Here is a 20,509-nt window from a genome sequence, read left to right on the forward strand (position 1 = left end):
CTCTCTGCCCCTCACCCACTCGCTGTCTCTCTCTCTCTCACTCTCACAAAATAAATAAACATTAGAAAGTGAAGTCTTATTAAAAAAAAAAAAAAAGAAAGAAAGAATTTTCTAGCCTTTGAGTGCCCAGAAACTTGGATAGGTGTCTGTATTGTACATGGCTGCAGCTCCAATGCCCAGAATAGTAGCTTGTGTGTAGTAGTGGTGAGAGACCAGTAAATATTTGTCAGTGACTATTACACAGCCTGAGAGCAACTCTCGTGCTCAATTCTCGTAGCCTCAGGTTTTGTTTTTTTTCCATCTGAGAATGGAGATTAAAAACAATGCTTAATTATTGGGGAGTTGATGAGATGATGCAGTCAGACGCTCAGCATGGAGCCTGACACACAAGAGCTCAGTGAATGGTGGCTATGTGGATATAGGTACCGGGAGAAAGATAACGTCGATAAACCTCCAGTTATGTTGTGGTTAGGAGGCTCTGAGTTCCTAATGTGGGCAAGGGGGGAAATGGAGGGTTCCCAGAAAGAGGAAAGACAGGACATAACGCGGTTTCAGGACGACGGAGCTCGTCAGTAGCCCGTGGCCAGGTGCGGAGGCGGCGGCGGAGACTTTAGGACCCTGCGCCCTGGGAGCGCGCGACTGGCCGGGTGCGCGCGGCGCGTGAGGTGAGGGGGAGGGCGCGGCTTTCGCGCCAGCCAGGAACCGCCTCGCGCCCAGCCGCATCTCGGAGGGCGGGGCCGAGCCCCCGGGCCGCAGTGCGATTGGCGGAGGCGCGCGGGTGACGGGGACGGCTGGCACGAGGCCCCGCCCCCGGCCGGCCCCGCCCGCCCGCGCGCGCGCGCGCGCGCGCCGGCAGGTCGGCAGCCTCACTCTGGTTCGCGTCGCGCCTCCGCGCCGAGTCCGCGCTTCAGTCGAGCCCGAGCGAGGCTGCGGAGCAGAGGGCTGCGGCCAGCAGACCGCGCTGACCTGGGGAGGCGCCGTGTCCGCGGGCGTCGCTTGAGGAGACTCGGTGCCCGAAGAGTCGCGCAGCACGATGGCCCCCATTGGCCTCAAAGCCGTGGTCGGAGAGAGTAAGTGGAGTCGGGGTCCTCCCGCGGGCGAGGGCTGCGGCTGCCCGGCGGGAGCGGGGCGCCGTACCTGCCGCGGCGCCTGGCCTCCACGCCGGCGGCTCGCCCCGCCCGACCGGGGGCTCCGGGCTGGGAGGGTCCCGTTATTTCCGCGCCGCCCTCCTCGCAGGGAAGTCCCTCCTGGCCTCCAGCAGCCCGCGCCCGCTTCCCTGCTTCCCCCGCTCTCCGCTTCCCGCATTCCTCCCCCTGCATCCCACCCCTCCCCTGTTCACCCCGTCCTCTTTCACCCGTCCCTCCTCTTCATCCTCACTCCTCTCTTCCCTCTTTACTCGCATCCCCCTTCACCCCATCGCTCCCTCCTCGCCCCCATTTCTCTTTCACCCCATCCCCCTTCACGCCATTCCTTCTTCCTCCCCCTTCACCCCGAGCACCCCATCCCTCCCCTTCGCCTCGCCTGTATCCCCTGCAGCCCATCACCCTCCCCTTCCTCACCCATCACCCTCCCCTGCACCCCCGTTCTTCACTCCCATCACCTCCCCCCCCTTCCCTTCTCCCCTTCCTTCTTTATTCCCCGAGCTCCCTGATTCCCATTCCGTTTTCTGCCTCCAGTCCCTCCCTGTTTCCCACTCTGCTGGGTGAATCGTGACGGGCGAGATCTCGGCCCGCGCCGCCACCCCCACCCCCTCCGGGAGCCCGGGCCGCGGTCCCCGGCTGCGGAGACCCACCTGGGAGCCGCTGGGCGCGCACCGGCTCCGACGCGCCGCTCGCCCAGCCTGGGCCGCCGCTGGCCGCTGGGGAGGAGCTGCCTGTTTTTCCAAAGGCTTGGCTCTGCAGGGCTGAGGCCGCCTCTCTCCTCCTCCCGTTCCGGGGTCGTGGCTGCAAGGGCGGGGTCTTATCTGGGTCCCGAACCCTCTTAAATCACTCGGGAGAGGCGGAAAGCTTTGGCGTGCGGCGGGAGGAGCGGCCCTGCCCTGCCCAGCACCGCAGTCTGCAGTCTCCCTGTTGGCAGGACTCAGCCCTTGCTTGGCTGGACGTTTCGGGCAGTCCAAACCACGGCTGCAGGGAAATGGTTGTTGACGGGTTTGGATGAAAGGCTCAGCGTAAGTGGATTTTTAAAAATGGATGTTGGTGAGTGTCGGCTGCAGCGGAGTGAGGGCTGGTGGTGATAATATTTGGAAACGGCGTCCTCGGCGCTAAGGAAGATTGATGATTGGTGTAGGCGGATAGTGTGCCTCTTCAATATTTTGGCCATGTCTTTAATAAAAAACGTGTAGGGATTTCCGTGACTTTCGGTACCTCTTTCGGATTTAGAAAATTAAAGCTGGACTTTTCTCTGCAGGAGAGGATAAAAAAGGAAATAGAATAAAAGTGGAAATTACAGTTTCCTTTCCAATGATTCCATTATTATAGGGCTCTCCCGTCCAACATTTAAGGCCGTGTAGCGTTCCTTCTGAACATCATAACTGTTTTTTCTTCTCCATATTTTCTGTTGGTCTATAGGAAATATTCTCACTTGTTTTACACCCTTACCTCACCTATAGCATCAGAAGAAAATTGTCATAAAAACTGAACCCCAAATGAGCACTTTTTAAAAAGTGCCCACAATAACACCTGCCTTCCTCATGCATAAAGTTTCTGAATCATATACCTTCTATTTCCTTAGGAGAATCAAGGCATTTAGGGCTGGAAGGACCCATGAGGGATCCTCTAATGTCATTTTACCTGTGGGAAAGAAATGGAGGCTCATAGCAGTTAAATGACTTGCCAAAATCAGTGTTAATTAATTTTTTAAAACCTCATGTCCATTTACTTGCAACGTTTGTAAAAAATAACTACCTTTGTTACTCTATACATACAATTTCCTTCCAGAAGCCATTTTAAAGGGTTTTGAAATACAGAATGTTATATTACATGTTACATTCTTTCAAATGTTGGATTTGAATATTGTGCCTTTGAGACAAAAACCCTAAGTGTTATAGAAGCAAGTTTTTGCATCCTTTTGCCAGGACCTTTGTTCATGCAGGTAGCTCCTTAGTAGCCGTTCCCTTTTTTAGAAGCCAGCATAAAGTCTAAAAAAAAAAAAAAAAAAGAAAAAAAAAAAAAAAAAAGAAAATCATGAATGCAATATGGCCAAAATTTCTTAAAATTGTTTTTAATGTTTATTAAATTTTGATAGAAAGACAGAGAGCGAGCAGGGGAGGGACAGAGAGAGAGGGAGACACAGAATCAGAAGTAGGCGCCAGGCTCCAAGCTGTCAGCACAGAACCCGACTCGGGGCTCGAACTCAGACCGTGAGATCATGACCTGAGCCAAAGTCAGACGCTCAACCAACTGAGCCACCCAGGTGCCCCAATATGGCCAAAATTTCTTTACTGAAGTAAAGCAAAGCCACTGCTTATGAAAATCAAATCAGTTTTATATAAAATTGGTGAATGTGTGAACAGCATCTGTTCTTTTTCTTTTTTTCTTTTTAAAAAAATTTTTTAAAGTGTTTATTTTTGAGAGAGAGTGTGAACCAGGGAGGGGAAGAGAGAGAGGGAGACACCAAATCTGAAGCAAGCTGTCAGCACAGAGCCTGGTGTGGGGATCAAACCCACGAACTGTGAAATCATGACCTGAGCCGAAGTCGGACACTTCACTGACTGAGTCACCCAGGCGCCCCATCACAATTGAGCTGTGTATAAATTTTGGGAAAAAATATAATTGCAATTCTTTGTAAATGACACAGGTTAATTCTGGCTCCCAATTTTGAATGAGGTTTTTAGTGTTTCTTTCTCTAAAAATAAAATAAAATAAAGATTTTTTTAAACCAACATGTCCCCTACACAGCCTGGTCTTCCCAATTTAAATTAACACCTGATATTGTTGATGATCATATTTCCTCATTTTATTTTCTTGTAGCATTTAAAATGAATTGAAAGATCTTGTTCAGTTTTTTGTTTTGTTTGTGTGGGGGTTTTTGCATTTCTTTGATTGTTTCATCCACTCGAATGTGACTTCCAGGAGAGCAGGGTCTTTATCTTACATGTTCACCACTGTACTCCATGCCAAGAGCAGTGGCTGACTCACAATCAGCCATCAGCAAATGTTTATTAAATGAATGAGTGAATGGGGCGCCTGGGTGGCTCGGTCGGTTGAGTGGCCGACTTCGGCTCAGGTCATGATCTCGTGGTCCGTGAGTTCGAGCCCCCCGTCGGGCTCTGTGCTGACAGCTCAGAGCCTGGAGCCTGTTTCAGATTCTGTGTCTCCCTCTCTCTGTGACCCTCCCCCGTTCATGCTCTGTCTCTCTCTGTCTCAAAAATAAATAAACGTTAAAAAAAAATTTTAAAAATAAATAAATGAATGAGTGAAGGATATACAGTGGACAGCAAGATAAATGTAGTTTTTGGCTTCTTGTCACATTTTTTTTTTAATGTGTATTTTTGAGAGAGAGAGAGAGAGAGACCGAGTGCTAGTGGGGAAGGGGCAGAGAGAGAGGGAAACACAGAATCAGAAGCAGGCTCCAGGCTCCGAGCTGTCAGCACAGAGCCCGACGCGGGGCTCGAACTCAACATCCGTGAGATCATGACCTGAGCCGAAGTGGGAAGCTTAACCGACTGAGCCATCCAGGCGACCCATTCTTGTCGCATCTTTTTGAGTTAAGTTTTAGAGCGGCGGTAGGTACAGGCACAACAGAAGTAGAGGAGGTAGGTCAACTTTAAGCTGTTCATTCAGCAGTGTTTGTTCACAGCCTGCTAGAACTATGGGAGACTAAAATATGGGACACTCGTATTGTTGTGATGGACATAGACAATGCTGAGGAGCTTTCTCTGCTAACCCCAAGTTTTCCCTGTCACCCCCCTGTCACTTCCCCCACACAGGATATACTCAGAGTATTATACTTCTTTGTTGTTAGCCTTGCCCAGCTAGACCAGAAGTTCTTGGAGGGTAGAGTAAAACCTGGTCTTACTCTTTTGTTTTTAAGTTTATTTAGTTTGAGTGAGTGTGTGCGTGAGGGGGGGTGGGGAGGGGGCAGAGAGAGGCGGGGAGAGAGAGAAGCCCAAGCAGCCTCGGTGCTACCAGCACAGAGCCCCATGCCTGGGGCTCGATCCCATGAACTGTGAGCTCATGACCTGAGCCTAGATCAAGAGTCTGACACTCAATCAACTGAGCCACCCCAGGCACTCCGAACCCGGTTGTTCTTATGTCTATCCTTAGTGTAGGAATGAATCAGTGCTTGGTACTCAATAGATGTTGAATGAATAACTTAATCTTTATATGTAGCAATTTAGAGACTGGGCTCTTGGAATTAGACTACCTGGGATAAAATTCTGGTTCACCACTTATTAGCCATGTGACTTTGGCAAATAATTGAACCTTTTCGTGCCTCAATTTTTTAAAATATAAAGTGAGTAACAATAGCACTTACCTTTGTGGGGTTCTATGAGTGTTCAATGAACTAGTGCAGGTATAGCACTTAGCACAGTTCTTGGCATCCAGTAACTTCAATAAATATTCTCCTCATGAAAAGATCCACAAAGTGGGTCAGTAAGTATTAGAGGATTATGGGAAAAGATTGACTAGCTCTGTCCTGTGGGGCCACAGTTTTGGGGGAGAAAGCAAAGTCTCAGATAAATTTCTTTTTTTTTTTTATGTTTATTTTTGAGAGAGAGCGAGAGAGCGTGCGCGCGCGAATGGGGGAGGGGCAGAGAGAGAGAGAGAGGGAGACGCAGAATCCAAAGCAGGCTCCAGGCTCTGAGCTGTCAGCACAGAGTCCCACACGGGGCTCAAACTCACCAACTACGAGATCCTGACCTGAGCTGAAATCAAGAGTCAGATACTTAACTGACTGAGCCACCCAGGCGCCCCTCGGATAAATTTCTTGAGAGGTGCAAATAAACTGGAAAATGGGAGAATTGACCTTAAGAGCCTATGGACAGGTTTGTAATCTGACTCTACTTCTGTTTCCAGTTCTACTCATGTCTTTTTACCCTTTTTTCTTTATTTTCTTTCTATAAAATATACTTGTTTTCTACTCTTTACAAAGAGAATGTAAGAGAAAGGATAATTTTTTGTGTGTGGCATTTTATATCTATTTTATGTTAATAAATAATGTTTCAATCATATAAATCCGAGTTGTAATCCAGGGTTATTTCTGTTCCCTGAAGTTTCATCAGTGTTACAAGGATGTAAGGAGTTCAAAATGTACTATTTGTCTTTCTTGTTGTTTCCTAGCTGTTAGTGATTTCTCCTCATGTTTGTTTATAAGAATCACATTCCTCTGGAGAAGAATGCAGTTTTGATTTGTACATTAAGTACATACGTTTTTCAGATGGGGCCATGATTCATAGGATGTGTCGGAAGTTAAGAGGACGCCTAGAAAGAAGCAGTCTTTGTTCTTACACTTCTCTTTTTTCTGTAGAAACTTTGGTTAGCGTACAAATAACAACTATATTTTGAGATATATTATACATGTATTTTTCCCAGTCTTAAAATCAAGGTATAATTTGCATGCAGTAATATTTACCCTTTTTAGTGAGCAGTTTTTCACATTTCAGCCGTTACCTACGGTCATGTAACCACCGCCAGACCCAGAATACAGAATAGTGTCATTACCCCCTCAAATTCCCTCGTGCTGTCAGCCTCTCCTTCCTTTCTGTCGGCCTCTCCTTCCACACCCAGCCTTGGGCAAACACTGAACTGTTCTCTGTCTCTGCAGTTTTGCCTTTTCCAGAATGGCACTTCAGTGGAATCATACAGTATGGAGCTTTCTGAATATGACCTCTTTAATGTTAGTATATAATGCCTGAGAGTCATCATGTCGCATGTATCTATGGTTTGTCCCTTCTCATTGCTGACTGCTGTTCTTTTGTGCCGATGCACCACTTGGTTTATCCCTTTGCCAGCCGAAGGACGTCTTAGTAATTTGTACTTTGGACAATTGCGAATGCTTCTGTAAACATTCACACACGGGTTTCTATGTGAACAGATCACTTGGATATATAAATCCCCAGGAGTGGAATTAATGGGTCATATGATAGGTGTATGTTAACTTTATAAGAAACTGTCAAATTGTTTTCCAAAGTAGCTATACCATTTTACATTCCTACCAGCATCCTTGTTAGTGCATGGTCTTATAAGTTTGTAAAATGTTAGCCCTTCTGATAGGTATTGGTATCTCATGGCTTTGTTTTAAGTTTATTTTGAGAAGGAAAGAATGCGAGCAGGGGAAGGGCAGAGAGAGAGTGGGAGAGAGAGAATCCCAAGCAGTCTCTGCTCTGTCAGCAGAGAGCCCAGTGCTGAGCTTGATCTCACAAACCATGAGATCATGACCTGAGCCGAGATCAAGAGTTGGATGCTTAACCAATTGAGCCGCCCAGGTGCCCCATGGTATCTCATGATTTTAATTTGCATTTTGCTAACGATTGATGATGGTGAGAGGCATTTTTTCATGCCTTTATTGTCATCTCTATATCTTTGTTGAAATACTCAAATCTTTTGCATATTTTTTATTGCGTTATTTTCTTATGATTGAGTTTTGAGAGGTCTTTATATATTCTGGGTGCAAGTCCTTTATCAATTATATGATTTTCACACAGTTTATGTCTTGTCTTTTCATTTTATGAACAGTAGTTTTCAGAAAAGAAGTTCTAAATTTTGATGAAGTCCATCTTTAATGGATTGTGTTTTCAGTATCCTATTGAAGATATTTTTGCCTACCCCAAGTTCAAAAAGATTTTCTGTGTTTTATATATTTTCTGTGTTTTCTTTTAGAAGTTTTATAGTTTTAGACATTATATTTAGTCTTTCATCCATTTTGAGTTAATTTTTGTATATCATGTGAGTTAGGTTCGTTTGTGTGTGTGTGTGTGTGTGTGTGTGTGTGTGTGTGTGAATTTTTTTGTATGTGAATGTTCAGTTCTAGCCCTGTTTGTTGAAAAGACTGTTCTTTTTCCCATTTTTTAAAAATCCATTTTTCCATTGAATTGTCTTTGTTCTTTGATGAAAATCAGTTGGCCATACATGGGTGTGTCCATTTCTGGACTTCCTGTTCTGTTTCATTGATCTATATGTATGTTTTCACCAACATCCACCCTGTCTGAATTATTGTGGCTTTAAAGTAAGACTGGAAACCAGGTATTGTGAGTTCTCCAATTTTTTTCTTCTTTTTCATAATTGTTTTTGTTCTTTTGGTTCATTTTCTTTTCCATGTAAATTATAGAATTAGCTTATCTATTTATATTTGAAAAATCTTTCTGGGATTTTCATTGGAATTGTGTTGAATCTATAAATCAGTTTGGGAAGAATTAGCATTTTAACAAATTTACTTTTAAAGTTTTAGTTTCTTAGCTATAGTGCAATGTGAAAATCATAATTCCTAGCTTTACAAATAAGGGAGCAACCCTCTGATAAGAATTACATATAGTTTAGCAGGGTTGCAGAATACAAAGTCAGTTTACAAAAATTTGTATAGAAATTGAAATTTAAAATAGGACCATTTACAGTTGAGTGAAAAAAAAAAGACACATGAGAGACTTAGGTATAAATCTAATGGAATATATTTTAGATCTGTATGCTGAAAGCTGTGAAATACTGATGAAAGAAATCGAAAAGGCTTAAATAAATGGAGCAATATACCACATTCATGGAATAGACCAATTTATGTTACATTTATTTTACTCTTTTTATTTTTTTAACATGTCATTTCAATTCTCTTAGGTAGATACCTAGGTATAGAATTGCTGGGTCATATGGTAACTCTATATTTAACTCTTTGAGCAATTGCCAAACTGTTTAAATTTATTTATTTATTTTGAGAGGGAGAGGGAGCGTGCGCGTGTGAGTGAGCGCAAGCAGGGGAGGGGCAGAGAGAGAAAGAGAGAGAATCTCAAACAGGCTCTACACTGCCAGTATGGAGTCCAACCATGAACCCTGAGATCATGACCTGAGCCAAAATCAGGAGTTGGACACTTAACTGACTGAGCCACCCATGTGCCCCTCCATTGTGGTTTTGATTTGCATTTCCATGATGGCTGTTGATAAGCATTTTGTTTTCATGTGCTTATTGGGCCATTTGTACATCTTTGAAAAGATATCTACACAGATCCTTTGTCCATTAAAAAAAAATTTTTTTTTAACATTACTTATTTTTGAGACACAGAGAAAGACAGAGCACAAGCAGGGGAGGGGCAGAGAGAGAGGGAGACAGAATCCGAAGCAGGCTCCAGGCTCTGAGCTGTCAGAACCTGCTGCGGGCCTCAAACTCATGGACTGTGAGATCATGACCTGAGGTGAATTTGGACGCTTATCCGACTGAGCCCCCCGGGTGCCCCCTTTGTCCATTTTTAAATTAGATTGTTATGATTACATTTCTAATCTACATATTATTTTCATTTGAAGTTATTAGTTTTACTCTTTTAAATGTGAAAGTGGAAATCTTCAGTAAATGATAAGTATGTACATAAATCTGACCAGTTGATCTATTTCTGTAATCATCTACTTTCTATTTTTCTGTATACTTTTTATTAAAAACTACATTTTTCTTGTGATGGTTGTGATTCTATGTTCTTTTAGACAATTCATTAAAATTTAAAAGTTATTGGGGCACCTGGGTGGTTCAGTTGGTTAAGCATCTGACTCTTGATCTTGTCTCAGGTCATGATCTCATGGTTTGTTGAGTTTGAGCCCTGCGTCAGGCTCTGTGTTGGCAGCACAGAGCCTGCTTGGGATTCTGTCTCTTCCTCTCTCTGCCTCTCCCCTACTCTGTCTCTGTCTCTCTCTCAAAATAAATAAACTTAAAAAAAAAATGTAAAAGTTCTTGTTGCTGAGTGGTCCCATTAGGTCTTTATTCCCAGTTTATTAATTGAAAGTGTCGCATTTTTAATTTTTAATTTCTTTTAATTTTTAAAATTTATTTTGAGAGAGACAGAGACAGCACAAGAAGGGGAGGGACAGAGAGAGAGGGAGAGAGAGAATTCCAAGCAGGCTCTGCACTGCCAGCGCAGAGCCCAATATGGGGCTTGAACCCACAAGGCTGTGAGATCATGACCTGAGCCGAAACCAAGAGTTGGATGCTTAATTGATTGAGTCACCCAGGTGTCCCTAAAGGTGTCATGTTTTTTAAACTCCTCACTTACTTGGGGCACCTGGGTGGCTCAGTTGGTTAAGTGTCTGACTTCGGCTCAGGTCATGATCTCGTGGTTCGTGAGTTCAAGCCCCACATCGGGCTCTGTGCTGACAGCTCAGAGCCTGGGGCCTGCTTCGGATTCTGTGTCTCCTCCTCTCTCTGCCCCTCCCCTGCTCACACTCTGTTTCCATCTCTCTCAAAAATAAATAAACATTAAAAAAAATTTAAACTCCTCATTTATTTTTTATTAAAAAAATTTTTTTAATGTTTATTTATTATTGAGAGACAGAGAGACACAGAGCATGAGCAGGGGAGGGGCAGAGAGAGGGGGAGACACAGAATCCGAAGCAGGCCCGAGGCTCTGAGCTGTCAGCACAGAGCCCAGTGCGGGGCTCGAAGTCACAAACCACAAGATCATGACCTGAGCCAAAGTCGGACGCTCAACCGACTGAGCCACCCAGGCACCCCTATTTTTTATTTTTAGTAGGCTTCATGCCCAGTGTGGGGTCAAACTCACTACCCTGAGGCCAAGAGTTGCATGCTCTACCAGTGAGGCAGCCAGGCCCCTCTAAACTCCTCACTTTTTTAAGGATTCTAATGTTGTTGTCTTACACTTAGACCGAAAATTAGTTTAGTTATAGTTATGATTAAAAAAATTACAAAGGAATGGTACAGGACGGTATAAGCAGGGAGGCTTACACTGTAACAGGGAGGCCTGGCATAAACCAGGGGAGGTTAGAGAAAGCTTCCCTCAGGAAGTGATATTTGAACTACTTCCTTTTAGTTCCAGGTTACTAAGAATTTGTTTTTTAAATTAGTATTAACTACTTTTTCAGTTTCTTTTGAGATGATCGTATAGGTGTTCTTATTTAATCTATTAATGTAATCTCATTAATTCTAATATTGGATATCATTGCAATTCTGAAATAAACTTTGTTATTATGTATTATCCTTTTTCTGTATTGTAAAATTCTACTTATTGTTTACGCATCTACATTTATTAATATTGGAGCCTCTGGCTCTTCTTTGAACATTTCATGTATATTCCCATCCCAGGGCTTTGTATTTTTCATTCCCTATGTCTGAAATATGCTTGTTCCCTTAATTCCTTTAAGTCTCTAGTCAAATACCACCTTGCCAGTGAGGTCTTCTTTCACAACTTTATATAAAATGGAAACTTTCCTGTTCCCTCCCTTATTATGCTGAACTGTCACTAGCTGACATTTCATACTTACCCGTTTGTTTGTTTATCCTTGCTTCCATTAGCCAAATGTGAGCTCTATGAGAGCATAGACTTTTTGTTCACTGCTATATCCCTAGCACCCAAAACAGTCCTGGTACATAGTAGGCACTCAATACATATTTGGAATGAACAATTGAACACCATATTTTACATATGTGTATGTGAATTTTTTCTCTCTTAACTCTTTGTCAGGTTTTCTATATCAGAATTTCTCTTATTAAATGAAATGGGAAGTTTCCATTTTTTTGTATGTTCCCAAATAGATGAAATAACATAGGAATTCCCTTCCTTGAATGTCAGAAGTGATTTACCTATAAAACTTTGAATTTGAGGAGAAAGGATAAATACTTGACAGGCTTTTGATATGTTTATTCAAGTTGTCTACTTCTTTAGTCAGTTTTGGCAATTTGCATTTCCTTATAAAACAGGCCTTATGGGGTGCCTGGGTGGCTCAGTTGGTTAAGCGTCTGACTTTGGCTCAGGTCATGATCTCACTGTTCATGAGTTCAAGCCCTGAGTCGGGCTCTGTGCTGACAGTACAGAGCCTGCTTGGGATTCTCTCTCTCTCCCACTCTCTCTGCCCCCTCTCCCCCTCACACTCTCTTTCTCAAAAATTAAAACAAGCCTTTCAACCTACAAGATTTTAATTTATTGACTATAAATTAAATTTGTATAATTTAGAAAATAGCCCCTGCACTTGTAATTATGATTCCCTTTCTCATTTTACCCTGTGTTATTATTTTCATGGAAATACATGCTAGAGACTTGTCTATTTTAATTGTCTGTTTTAAAAAATCATTTTTTCCTTTCTGTTGTGTACATGTGTGTTCTTATTCTAATTTCTTGAATAAAATGGTTAGTTAATGTTTTTCCTTGTAAAAGTATCGAGGGATACGAATTTTCATCTGAGTATAGCTTTGACTTGCCATTTATTTCTAAATATAATCCTCCTTTGTTTTGAACTAGATGTCATTCTTATGATGGGGTTATAAGCAGTTTAAATTGGGCCAAAATTTCCATAAGACATGATTTGGGACTCAGGTAACATCCATGTGTTATCCATTAGACATAAGAGAGCATATATCTGCCACAGGATCCAAAAAGGACTTACTGAATGTGCACTGAAAGATTTTTCCCTCTGGCTTTTTTTTTTGGCACACAGCATCTCTTAGACGAACAGGTGTTTGGCAGCTAATGAAGTATCTTTTATTTAGTGGAGTAGTCAGGCCAAATTTTATAGTTATCATTGGCAACTCAATAGCCATAAAATTTGAACCCTGGTCCCATGGCTTGCCTATATGAGAAGTCTTGGAGAATCCCCAGCTTGATCTTTTCTTTTTTTTTTTTTTAATGTTTATTTATGTTGAGAGAGAGAGTGTGTGTAAATGGGAGAGGAGCAGAGAGAGAGAGAATCCCAAGCAGCCTCCACGCTGTCAGTGCAGAGCCCTACAAGGGGCTCCATCTCACAAACCATGAGATCGTGACCTGAGCTAATATCAAGTCAGACACTTAACCGACTGAGCTACCCTGGCGCCCCCTCCCCTCCCAGCTTGATTTTTTTCATTGCTTCAATCAGTTGCTTCTCTGCAGGGCTGTTCCTAGCACCGAAGTTAGGGTGAGGTATCCAAGATTTCATCTGAACTTTAAGAAGTATGAGTTTTACTTACCTTCTTCCCTCCACATGTTTTTTTAAATTAAAACAAAATTTTAAAAAATCAGTGAGAGGCAGTATTGGGCAAGTGGAAGAAGTTCTGGACCAGAAGTCAGAACGTCCAGCTAATAGTCCCAGTTCTCAAGCTTAGCGGCTAGGTGACCTGGACATCATATTAAACTTATTTTTAAATTAGGAATGCTGTTCCCAGCAGCACAGAGGTCTTTCAAGGCTCACATTAAATAATATACAAAAAAATTGCTTGGAAGAATTAAAGAATTACTCTAAGGGGTTATTATTACTTTACAGATATAACTACAGAGAATAGTTTGCTGTTTAAAGTTAGTGAATAAGTTATTAGGAGAGTCCAGGAAATGAATCACTATGTTTTTGATAGACACAGGATCTAATAGTTACTAGACAACAGCCAGATGTTGTCCATTCTGATGCCCTTTGGGAGAGTTTGCATTGGTTAAAACAAAGCAATTTGCTTCTGATATACACCGATCTGAGTTTAATCTATGTCTCTGGGCTCTGAAGCAAGAGTAACTACTGATGGCTCAGATTGTAAGCTTTCCTAGGGCAGATTTCCAGTATTGCTTTTTTTAAATTTTCCTGTTTCTTACATGCCACTGACATTCCACTTTATTTATTTATTTACATATTTATAAGTAAACTCTGTACCCAGTGTGGGGCCCAAACTCATGACTCCAAGATCAAGGATCACATGCCCTCCCAACTGAGCCAGTCGGGTGCCCCATGGTATTTCGCTTTAAATGTCTATTAATTACTTGGCCTAAAAGCTGACCTTGTAGGAAGTGAGTGAGATATCAAGTATTTATCACATTAGGAAAACCTATTAATTCTTGGGAACAATAACAACAACAAAATTAGAGACAGAGAAAAGTAGAAAAAAACAACAACAAATTTTTAAAAAATCCCTGGAGCCTAGGTGTGAAGATACAGACTTCAGTCAGACTTTCCAGCAGTAATTCCTTGTTTGGAAGATTTCTGAGATGACCATATATCACGGCTTGTTTCCATGTCAGCATGCCCCAGAGGATTCTAGGACCAAGTGTTTTCACTCATTCAACCAGTGTTTATGTAGTGTCCTACGTGCCAGAGGCTGTGCTAAGGGCAGTGGATACAATGGTGTACAAGTAGATCTGGTCCTGGCGGGATTCGAACAGGCAACGGTAGCACATCAGGATAAGTGCCCTGAGAGAGGCAGTATGGTGTGATGATACTGGAGCACATGGCAGAGCCTCCAACAAGCCCTGGGGAATGAGGGAGGCTGAGGGAGACCTGGAGGAGGAGGAGGAGTTAGCCAGGAGAAGGATGGTGGGGCCTGAGGGAGAGTAAGTCAAGTAGGTGGATGTCTCAGCTTGGCAAGAGAGTAAGAGAGAAGGGCTCGATGTAGCTGGAGCTGGGGAGTGAGGGAGAGATGCTTGGGGCTCTCTTACCCTTGTGAAGGACTGTTACCTTTATTCCAGGAGCCATGGGACACCACTGAAGGTTTTAAGTCAGGGGGAGACTTGGTTAGGATTTAGTTTGGAAAGATCTCTGGTTGCTGCGTGGAGGGTGGTGGGAGGGAGGGAGACTGAGGGCAGAGGATTCCATTAGGAAGCTACTGTGGTGGCTCAGGCTGGGAACAGTGGAGGTGAGCATGGTTTGCTCTGCCAGGGAAGGAGAAGTAGCAGTGGGTGGAGAGAAGAAAATCACATAAAGAAGTCTGCGGGGGAAGAAGTGTCAGGTCATGGTGATTGCTTGAATGTGCAGGATGAGGAAAAGGAGTTGGGAAAGATTCTGTTTTCTGCCTTGGTCAGCCAGTTGGAAGGTCGTACCATACGAAAGGAGGAAAAACAAGTTTGCTGGGGGACGTATGCTTTTATAGGCATTGCTTTTCAGGTGCCTATGGACTATGTAAGGGAGATGGCCAGTAGGCAGTGGGCAGATGTGCCCAGAAGGTCTGGGCTGGAAATTTGGATTGTGGCGTCATCAGGTGACTGAAGCTGGGGGATCGGGTCAGATCACAGAGGAGAGGGTGTAGGAGAGAAGAGGGCCTGGGGGTCCCCCAAGGGACGCTGACATTACAAATGGACATAGGAAGAGCAGCCAGCAGGTTTGAGAGTCAGAGATGGGAAGGTGGATCTAGCAGAGCAGTGTCTACGATTTTGTCAGTCACAGGGCCCGTCCTCAAATTGTCTGAAAGCAGGCTTGAGCTGGCAACCAGGAATCTGCATTTAGGAGTGAGTCTTTGCTCTCCAGACTGGGAGGCCTGGAACCTGGATACTTTCCCAAAGTTTTTCTCTCTGTGTCTTAAAGTCACTCTGTGTCTGTATGAACTTTATTGTTCAGGATTGTTTTGAGGAGGAAATAAGGATATGGTTATAGTCAGTCAAAATGCAAAGCTCTGAGGATTTGGGATTTAGGCCATGTCAAGATGGCCTCAAAGTGTAGAATCTGGGCTCTGGGAACAATCTTAGAAGCATCATCCAGACTCCCACCCAGAGCAGGAAGTCAGATTATACTAGTTTGTTGGATGAAAGCTGGCGGCAGATTTTTTCCCTTCTCTGTGGCTGTTGGGGACAGACGGTATTATTTTCACGTCTGTGCCAGCGTAGATTTTCACAGTGACAGGTATAAGCCAGGAGCAGTGTTACAAAAGTGAGGGAGGGAAGGCCGCTTATACTGTGCTTAGATGTTGCTCAGGACTTTCCAGTACATTCTAATCCAGTCACAGATGATCCTCATGAACTTCCTTTAATGGCAGTAGGAACAAAGCTGCTTCTGTTTGGCAACTGAGGGGGAAAAGGAAGACCTTTTAGGCTTAGATGGTTTTCGGAGTCCCCATCACTGAGAGTGACAGGGCAAAGCAAACCTGGGTGACCCTCTTCTCTCATAGTTCCTTTTCACCCATCTTCTCGAGCACTGATGTAACCAGGAGAGGAAGGAGAGAGGCCTCTTACGGGTCTCCGGACACATCAATATTGTTGGTACTAGTTGCTAGGGATTTGAGAAAATAAAACACTGCAGTTGAGCAAGAGTCTCCCTCTGCTCTATGTTAATTTCACACTCTAGGCTTTCCACAATAGACTCCTGTGAGGCAGACCCCTTAAAAATTACTCAGCCTACAGACCTAATCATGTTTTGGGTAAAAGTGCTTCAGGTTTTTAAGATGAGGCAATCATGTGGCTACTGAAGTTTCCAGTTTGCTTTCCCTCAGATAATCCTAGGGTGAGTTACCTTGAACTTTACTGTTTTGGTTGTGTGCTGGGTGTCTCTCCCTCTGTGTCCCCCCCCCCCCCCCAATCCCTACTTATCCTTTAAGGAACTTTGAAATTCAAGTTAGAGAAATAACCTTTTCCAGGCTTTAACTGAGACTGAAAGATCTGGTCAGTTTCTCATGGTGGTAATACCCACTCTTTCCCTGCCTCCAATCTCTTATTAAAAATATCCAACGGGGGGGGCGCCTGGGTGGCTCAGTTGGTTAAGCGGCCAACTTCGGCTCAGGTCATGATCTCGCGGTCCGTGGGTTTGGGCCCCGCGTTGGGCTCTGTGCTGACAGCTCAGAGCTTGGAGCCTGTTTCAGATTCTGTGTCTCCCTCTCTCTGACCCTCCCCCGTTCATGCTCTGTCTCTCTCTGTCTCAAAAATGAATAAACGTTAAAAAAAAAAATTAAAAAAAAAAATATCCAACAGGGGCGCCTGGGTGGCTCAGTTGGTTAAGCGTCCCGACTTTCCAAATTGGGCTCAGGTCATGATCTCATGGTTTGTGAGTTCAAGCTCCCCATCGGGCTCTCTGCTGTCAGCACAGAGCCTGCTTTGGATCCTCAGTCCCCCTCTCTCTCTGCCCCTCCCCTGCTTGTTCTCTCTCTCTAAATAAATAAATAAACTTAAAAATAAAAAGTCCAACATGCTGAAAAGTTGAAAGAATAATATAAATCACCTGCTTAGGTGGAAGGGTTAGGGGGTTAGACATTGCAGAAGAGAAAAATAGAGAACTTGGAGACATAGCGGTAGAAACTGTCCAAAGTGAAACAAAAAAGACTGAGGAGAAAAACAGAAAACATCAGTGAGCTGTGGGACAACTTCAAGGAGTGCAATTTATATAATTGAAGTCCCTAAAAGAGAGAAGAATGTGGGGGTGGGGGGTGGGGGAGAAGAACGGGGGAGGGTATTTGGAACTATTTCCAAATTTGATGAAAACTATAAACTCTCAGATCCAAGAAGTTCAGTGAACCCCAAGCATAAGCAACATGAGGAACTCGGCACCAAGACACGTTATAACTAAATTGCTTAAAAAAAGTTATAAAAAGAAAAAATTTTTAATGTCTTATTTTTAAGAGACAGAGTGTGAGCAGGGGAGTGGCAGAGAGGGAGACAGAGGATTGGAAGTAGGCTCTACGCTGACCACAGTGAGCCCCATGTGGGGCTCGAACTCCAGAACTCACGAACGGATGCTCAACCGACTGAGCCACCCAGGTGCCCCCAAAGTTTTAATTAACCAAAGAGAAAAGACACGCTGTGTACAGAGCAGAGGTAAAGATGGTGCAGATCTCTTGCCAGGAACAATGTGAGCTAAGAGGCAGTCGAGCAGTAACTTTGAAGGACCGAGAGATACAAAGTATTAACCTAGAATGCTATACTCCAGAGGATATGCTGTATCCTTCAGTAACAAGGCAAAATAAACACTTTCAGATGTTAAAAAAAAAAAAGGTGGAGAGAATTCATCACCGGCACATTTGCCCTACACGAAACAATACCGCAGGGGAACCTGCCTCTCCACGATGGAATGAAGGGCACCAGGCACATGGACTGTGTGAGTGAATATAAACCCACATCATTCTGAGACTGGTTATCTTCCCTCTGGTACACCACTTACCCGGCTTCCTTCTGTTCACCATCCTCCCAGGATTTTTTTTCGCCTCTCTGGTTTTTTTATTATGTATGTATGTAATCTCTGCACCCAGTGTGGGGCTTAAACTCATGACCCCAAGATCCAGAGTTGCATGCTCTACTGACTGAGCCAGCCAGGCACCCCAAATTCATGGTGTCTGGGAGGGATTTTTTTTTTTCCTTAAGTTTTACTTTTTTTTAAGTAACCTCAACGTGGGGCTTGAACTCACAACCCCAAGATCAGGAGTTGCACACCCCCATCTACGGAGCCAGCCAGGCCCCCCTCACCTCTCTTGTTTTGAATCATCCTGTCTTCCGTATTTCATATCTTCGTTTCTTGGTTTACTCTCCTGTTTGGGTGGAGCTCACCTCCCAGGAGCTTCTGGAAAAAGGGAGGTGGTTTTTTGGAGGCCTTGCACGTCAGAAAATATCCTTATTTTACTCTCGTACTTAATTGATGGTTTGGAGGAACAGAGAATCTTACATCGGAAATATTCTCCTTCAGAATTTTGAAGACTGCTCCATTGTCCTCTCGTTTCTGGTTTTGCCTTTGATTCCTGATCCTTTAGTGTATGTCTCATATCTTCCCCTCAAAAACTTCCACTCTCTCCTCAGTGCTGTGGACTTCCGTAGTGATTTGCCTTGGTATCTGTCTGTCCTTATCCATTGTGCTGGACGAGGGTCAGAAAACTTTCTCTATAAAGGGCCACGTAGTAAATACTTTGTCTTTTGTGGTCCACATTATGATCCGCGCCACATCTTCTTTCTTTTTTTCCCCACCTCTTTGAAAGTGTAAAAGGCATTCTTAGCTTAAGGTCTGTCTACGCGAAAACAGACTGCAGGCTGAATTTGGCCCACAGGCCATAGTTTGGTGATCCCTGTGCTAGACGTTCAGTGGACCTTCCGGTCTGGCAACTTACGCCATTTACTACTGGGAACATTTTAAAAATAATTTCACAATGATTCCCTCTCAGTTTTTTCTTTATGGAGTTAATGCTATTTAGATGTTGAACCTCTTGGATTGGTCCTCCAATTTTCTTATCTTTTCAATTATTTATCTCTTTGACTCTTTGCTGTGTGTTCCAGATTGCCTCAACTTTATCTTCTAACCCTTCTATTTACTTTTAAATTTCTGCTGTCATGTTTCTTAAACATTTCTAATACTGTGTTTTAATTTTTTTTTTTTTTAAATAGCCTGCTATTCTTGTTTCATGGGTGTGGTGTCTCTCTCTTTAAACAAAATAAAAATAAAAAATTCCCTGCATCGTCTGTTTCCTCCAGGTTTTGTTGCTCTGGTCTCTATTTTCCATGTAGGAACTTTCCTTAGATGGGTGGCAGATCCTCTCTGGCTGCTTGTGATGAAGAAGAGAGACTTAAATGCTGGTTGGAACTCTGGCCTTATGGGTGGGGCTGAACTGGGTGGGCTGTTAGGGAATCCCCAATGACAGTGTCTTTAGATTTTTCTTCTTGGGCTTGATTTTCCAGAGAAGTCTCTCCTGCTTGGAGGATGAAGGTCTGGCTGCCAGAATGCTGGCAGATGAGTGGATGGAGAGGGCCAGAGGTGTGGAGGGTAGTCTTCAGCAGGCTGCACACATGGTCATTGAGTCCCTGTGTTTTCAGTATTAGACTCACACTCTGAGCTGTGGCTTAGGTCTCCCAGTCCAGGGACCCTGTAGACTCTACACTCTCTGGAGAGGAAACTTTCATTGTTCTGCCATGTTGGGAGAAGGATAATCACCCAGTGATGGGAAGTGGTAGAAGGGATCTAGGGTATAACTGTTTCCCAAGTCCCTTTCTACCAACATGCCTTATACTCGCCCCCACCCACCTTCTTTTAAGTGCTAGAGGTACCTGGTTCTTCCAGTTCCTCAAACCGTTGAGGATTCTATTTTGCACATTTGGTTGGTTTTCAGTATTTCCTACTTCTGGTTTAAGATTCCACTTCAGATGGATTCAGCTTTCCTAGGCCTGTTAAGTCACTTACCCCACGTCTACTGTAGAAAATAAGACTACAGGGGCACCTGGCTGGCTCAGTTGGTGGACCATATGACTCTTGATCTTGAGGTTGTAAGATTGAGCGCTACATTGGGTATGGAGAATACTTAAAAAAAATAAAATATTTTTATTTTATTTAATTAATTAATTTTAATGTTTATTTTTGAGAGAGAGAGAGAGAGAGAGAGAGAGAGAATGTGTGTGGAAGCAGGGAGGGGCAGAGAGAGAGGGAGAGACAGAATCTGAAGCAGGCTCCAGGCTCTGAGCTGTCAGTGCAGAGTCCCATGTGGGGCTCAAACCCATGAACTGCGAGATCATGACCTGAGCTGAAGTCGGACACTTAACCGACTGAGCCACCCAGGTGCCCCCCAAAAAGTAAAATCTTAAAAAGAAAGGAAGACCACAGACTCAGAATTTAAAAACAAGACTGTCAGGGGTGCCTGGGTGGCTCAGTTGGTTGAGTATCCAGCTCTTGGTTTTGGTTCAGGTCATGATCTCACAGTTCATGGGTTTGAACCTCATGTCATGTTGGGCTCTGTGCTGGCAGTG

At 43.8% G+C, this 20,509-nt stretch overlaps 1 protein-coding gene across 2 annotated transcripts in view; it reads left to right on the plus strand.

The window, feature by feature from the left end:
• The first annotated feature begins 865 nt into the window (after positions 1-865).
• STXBP1 (syntaxin binding protein 1) overlaps positions 866-20,509 on the plus strand; it is a 73,525-nt gene continuing 53,881 nt past the window's right edge. The window contains exon 1 of one of the 2 annotated variants that reach the window (XM_042964043.1): positions 866-1,070. In XM_042964043.1, coding sequence (XP_042819977.1) covers positions 1,034-1,070 — 37 coding nt within the window. In that variant the 5' untranslated portion in view covers positions 866-1,033. Of the gene's footprint in view, positions 1,071-1,987; positions 2,168-20,509 lie in introns of those variants that run through there. The other variant, XM_042964044.1, reaches the window with a different exon arrangement.

This window comes from Panthera tigris, chromosome D4, assembly GCF_018350195.1.
Source record: "Panthera tigris isolate Pti1 chromosome D4, P.tigris_Pti1_mat1.1, whole genome shotgun sequence".
Taxonomy (NCBI): Eukaryota; Metazoa; Chordata; class Mammalia; order Carnivora; family Felidae; genus Panthera; species Panthera tigris.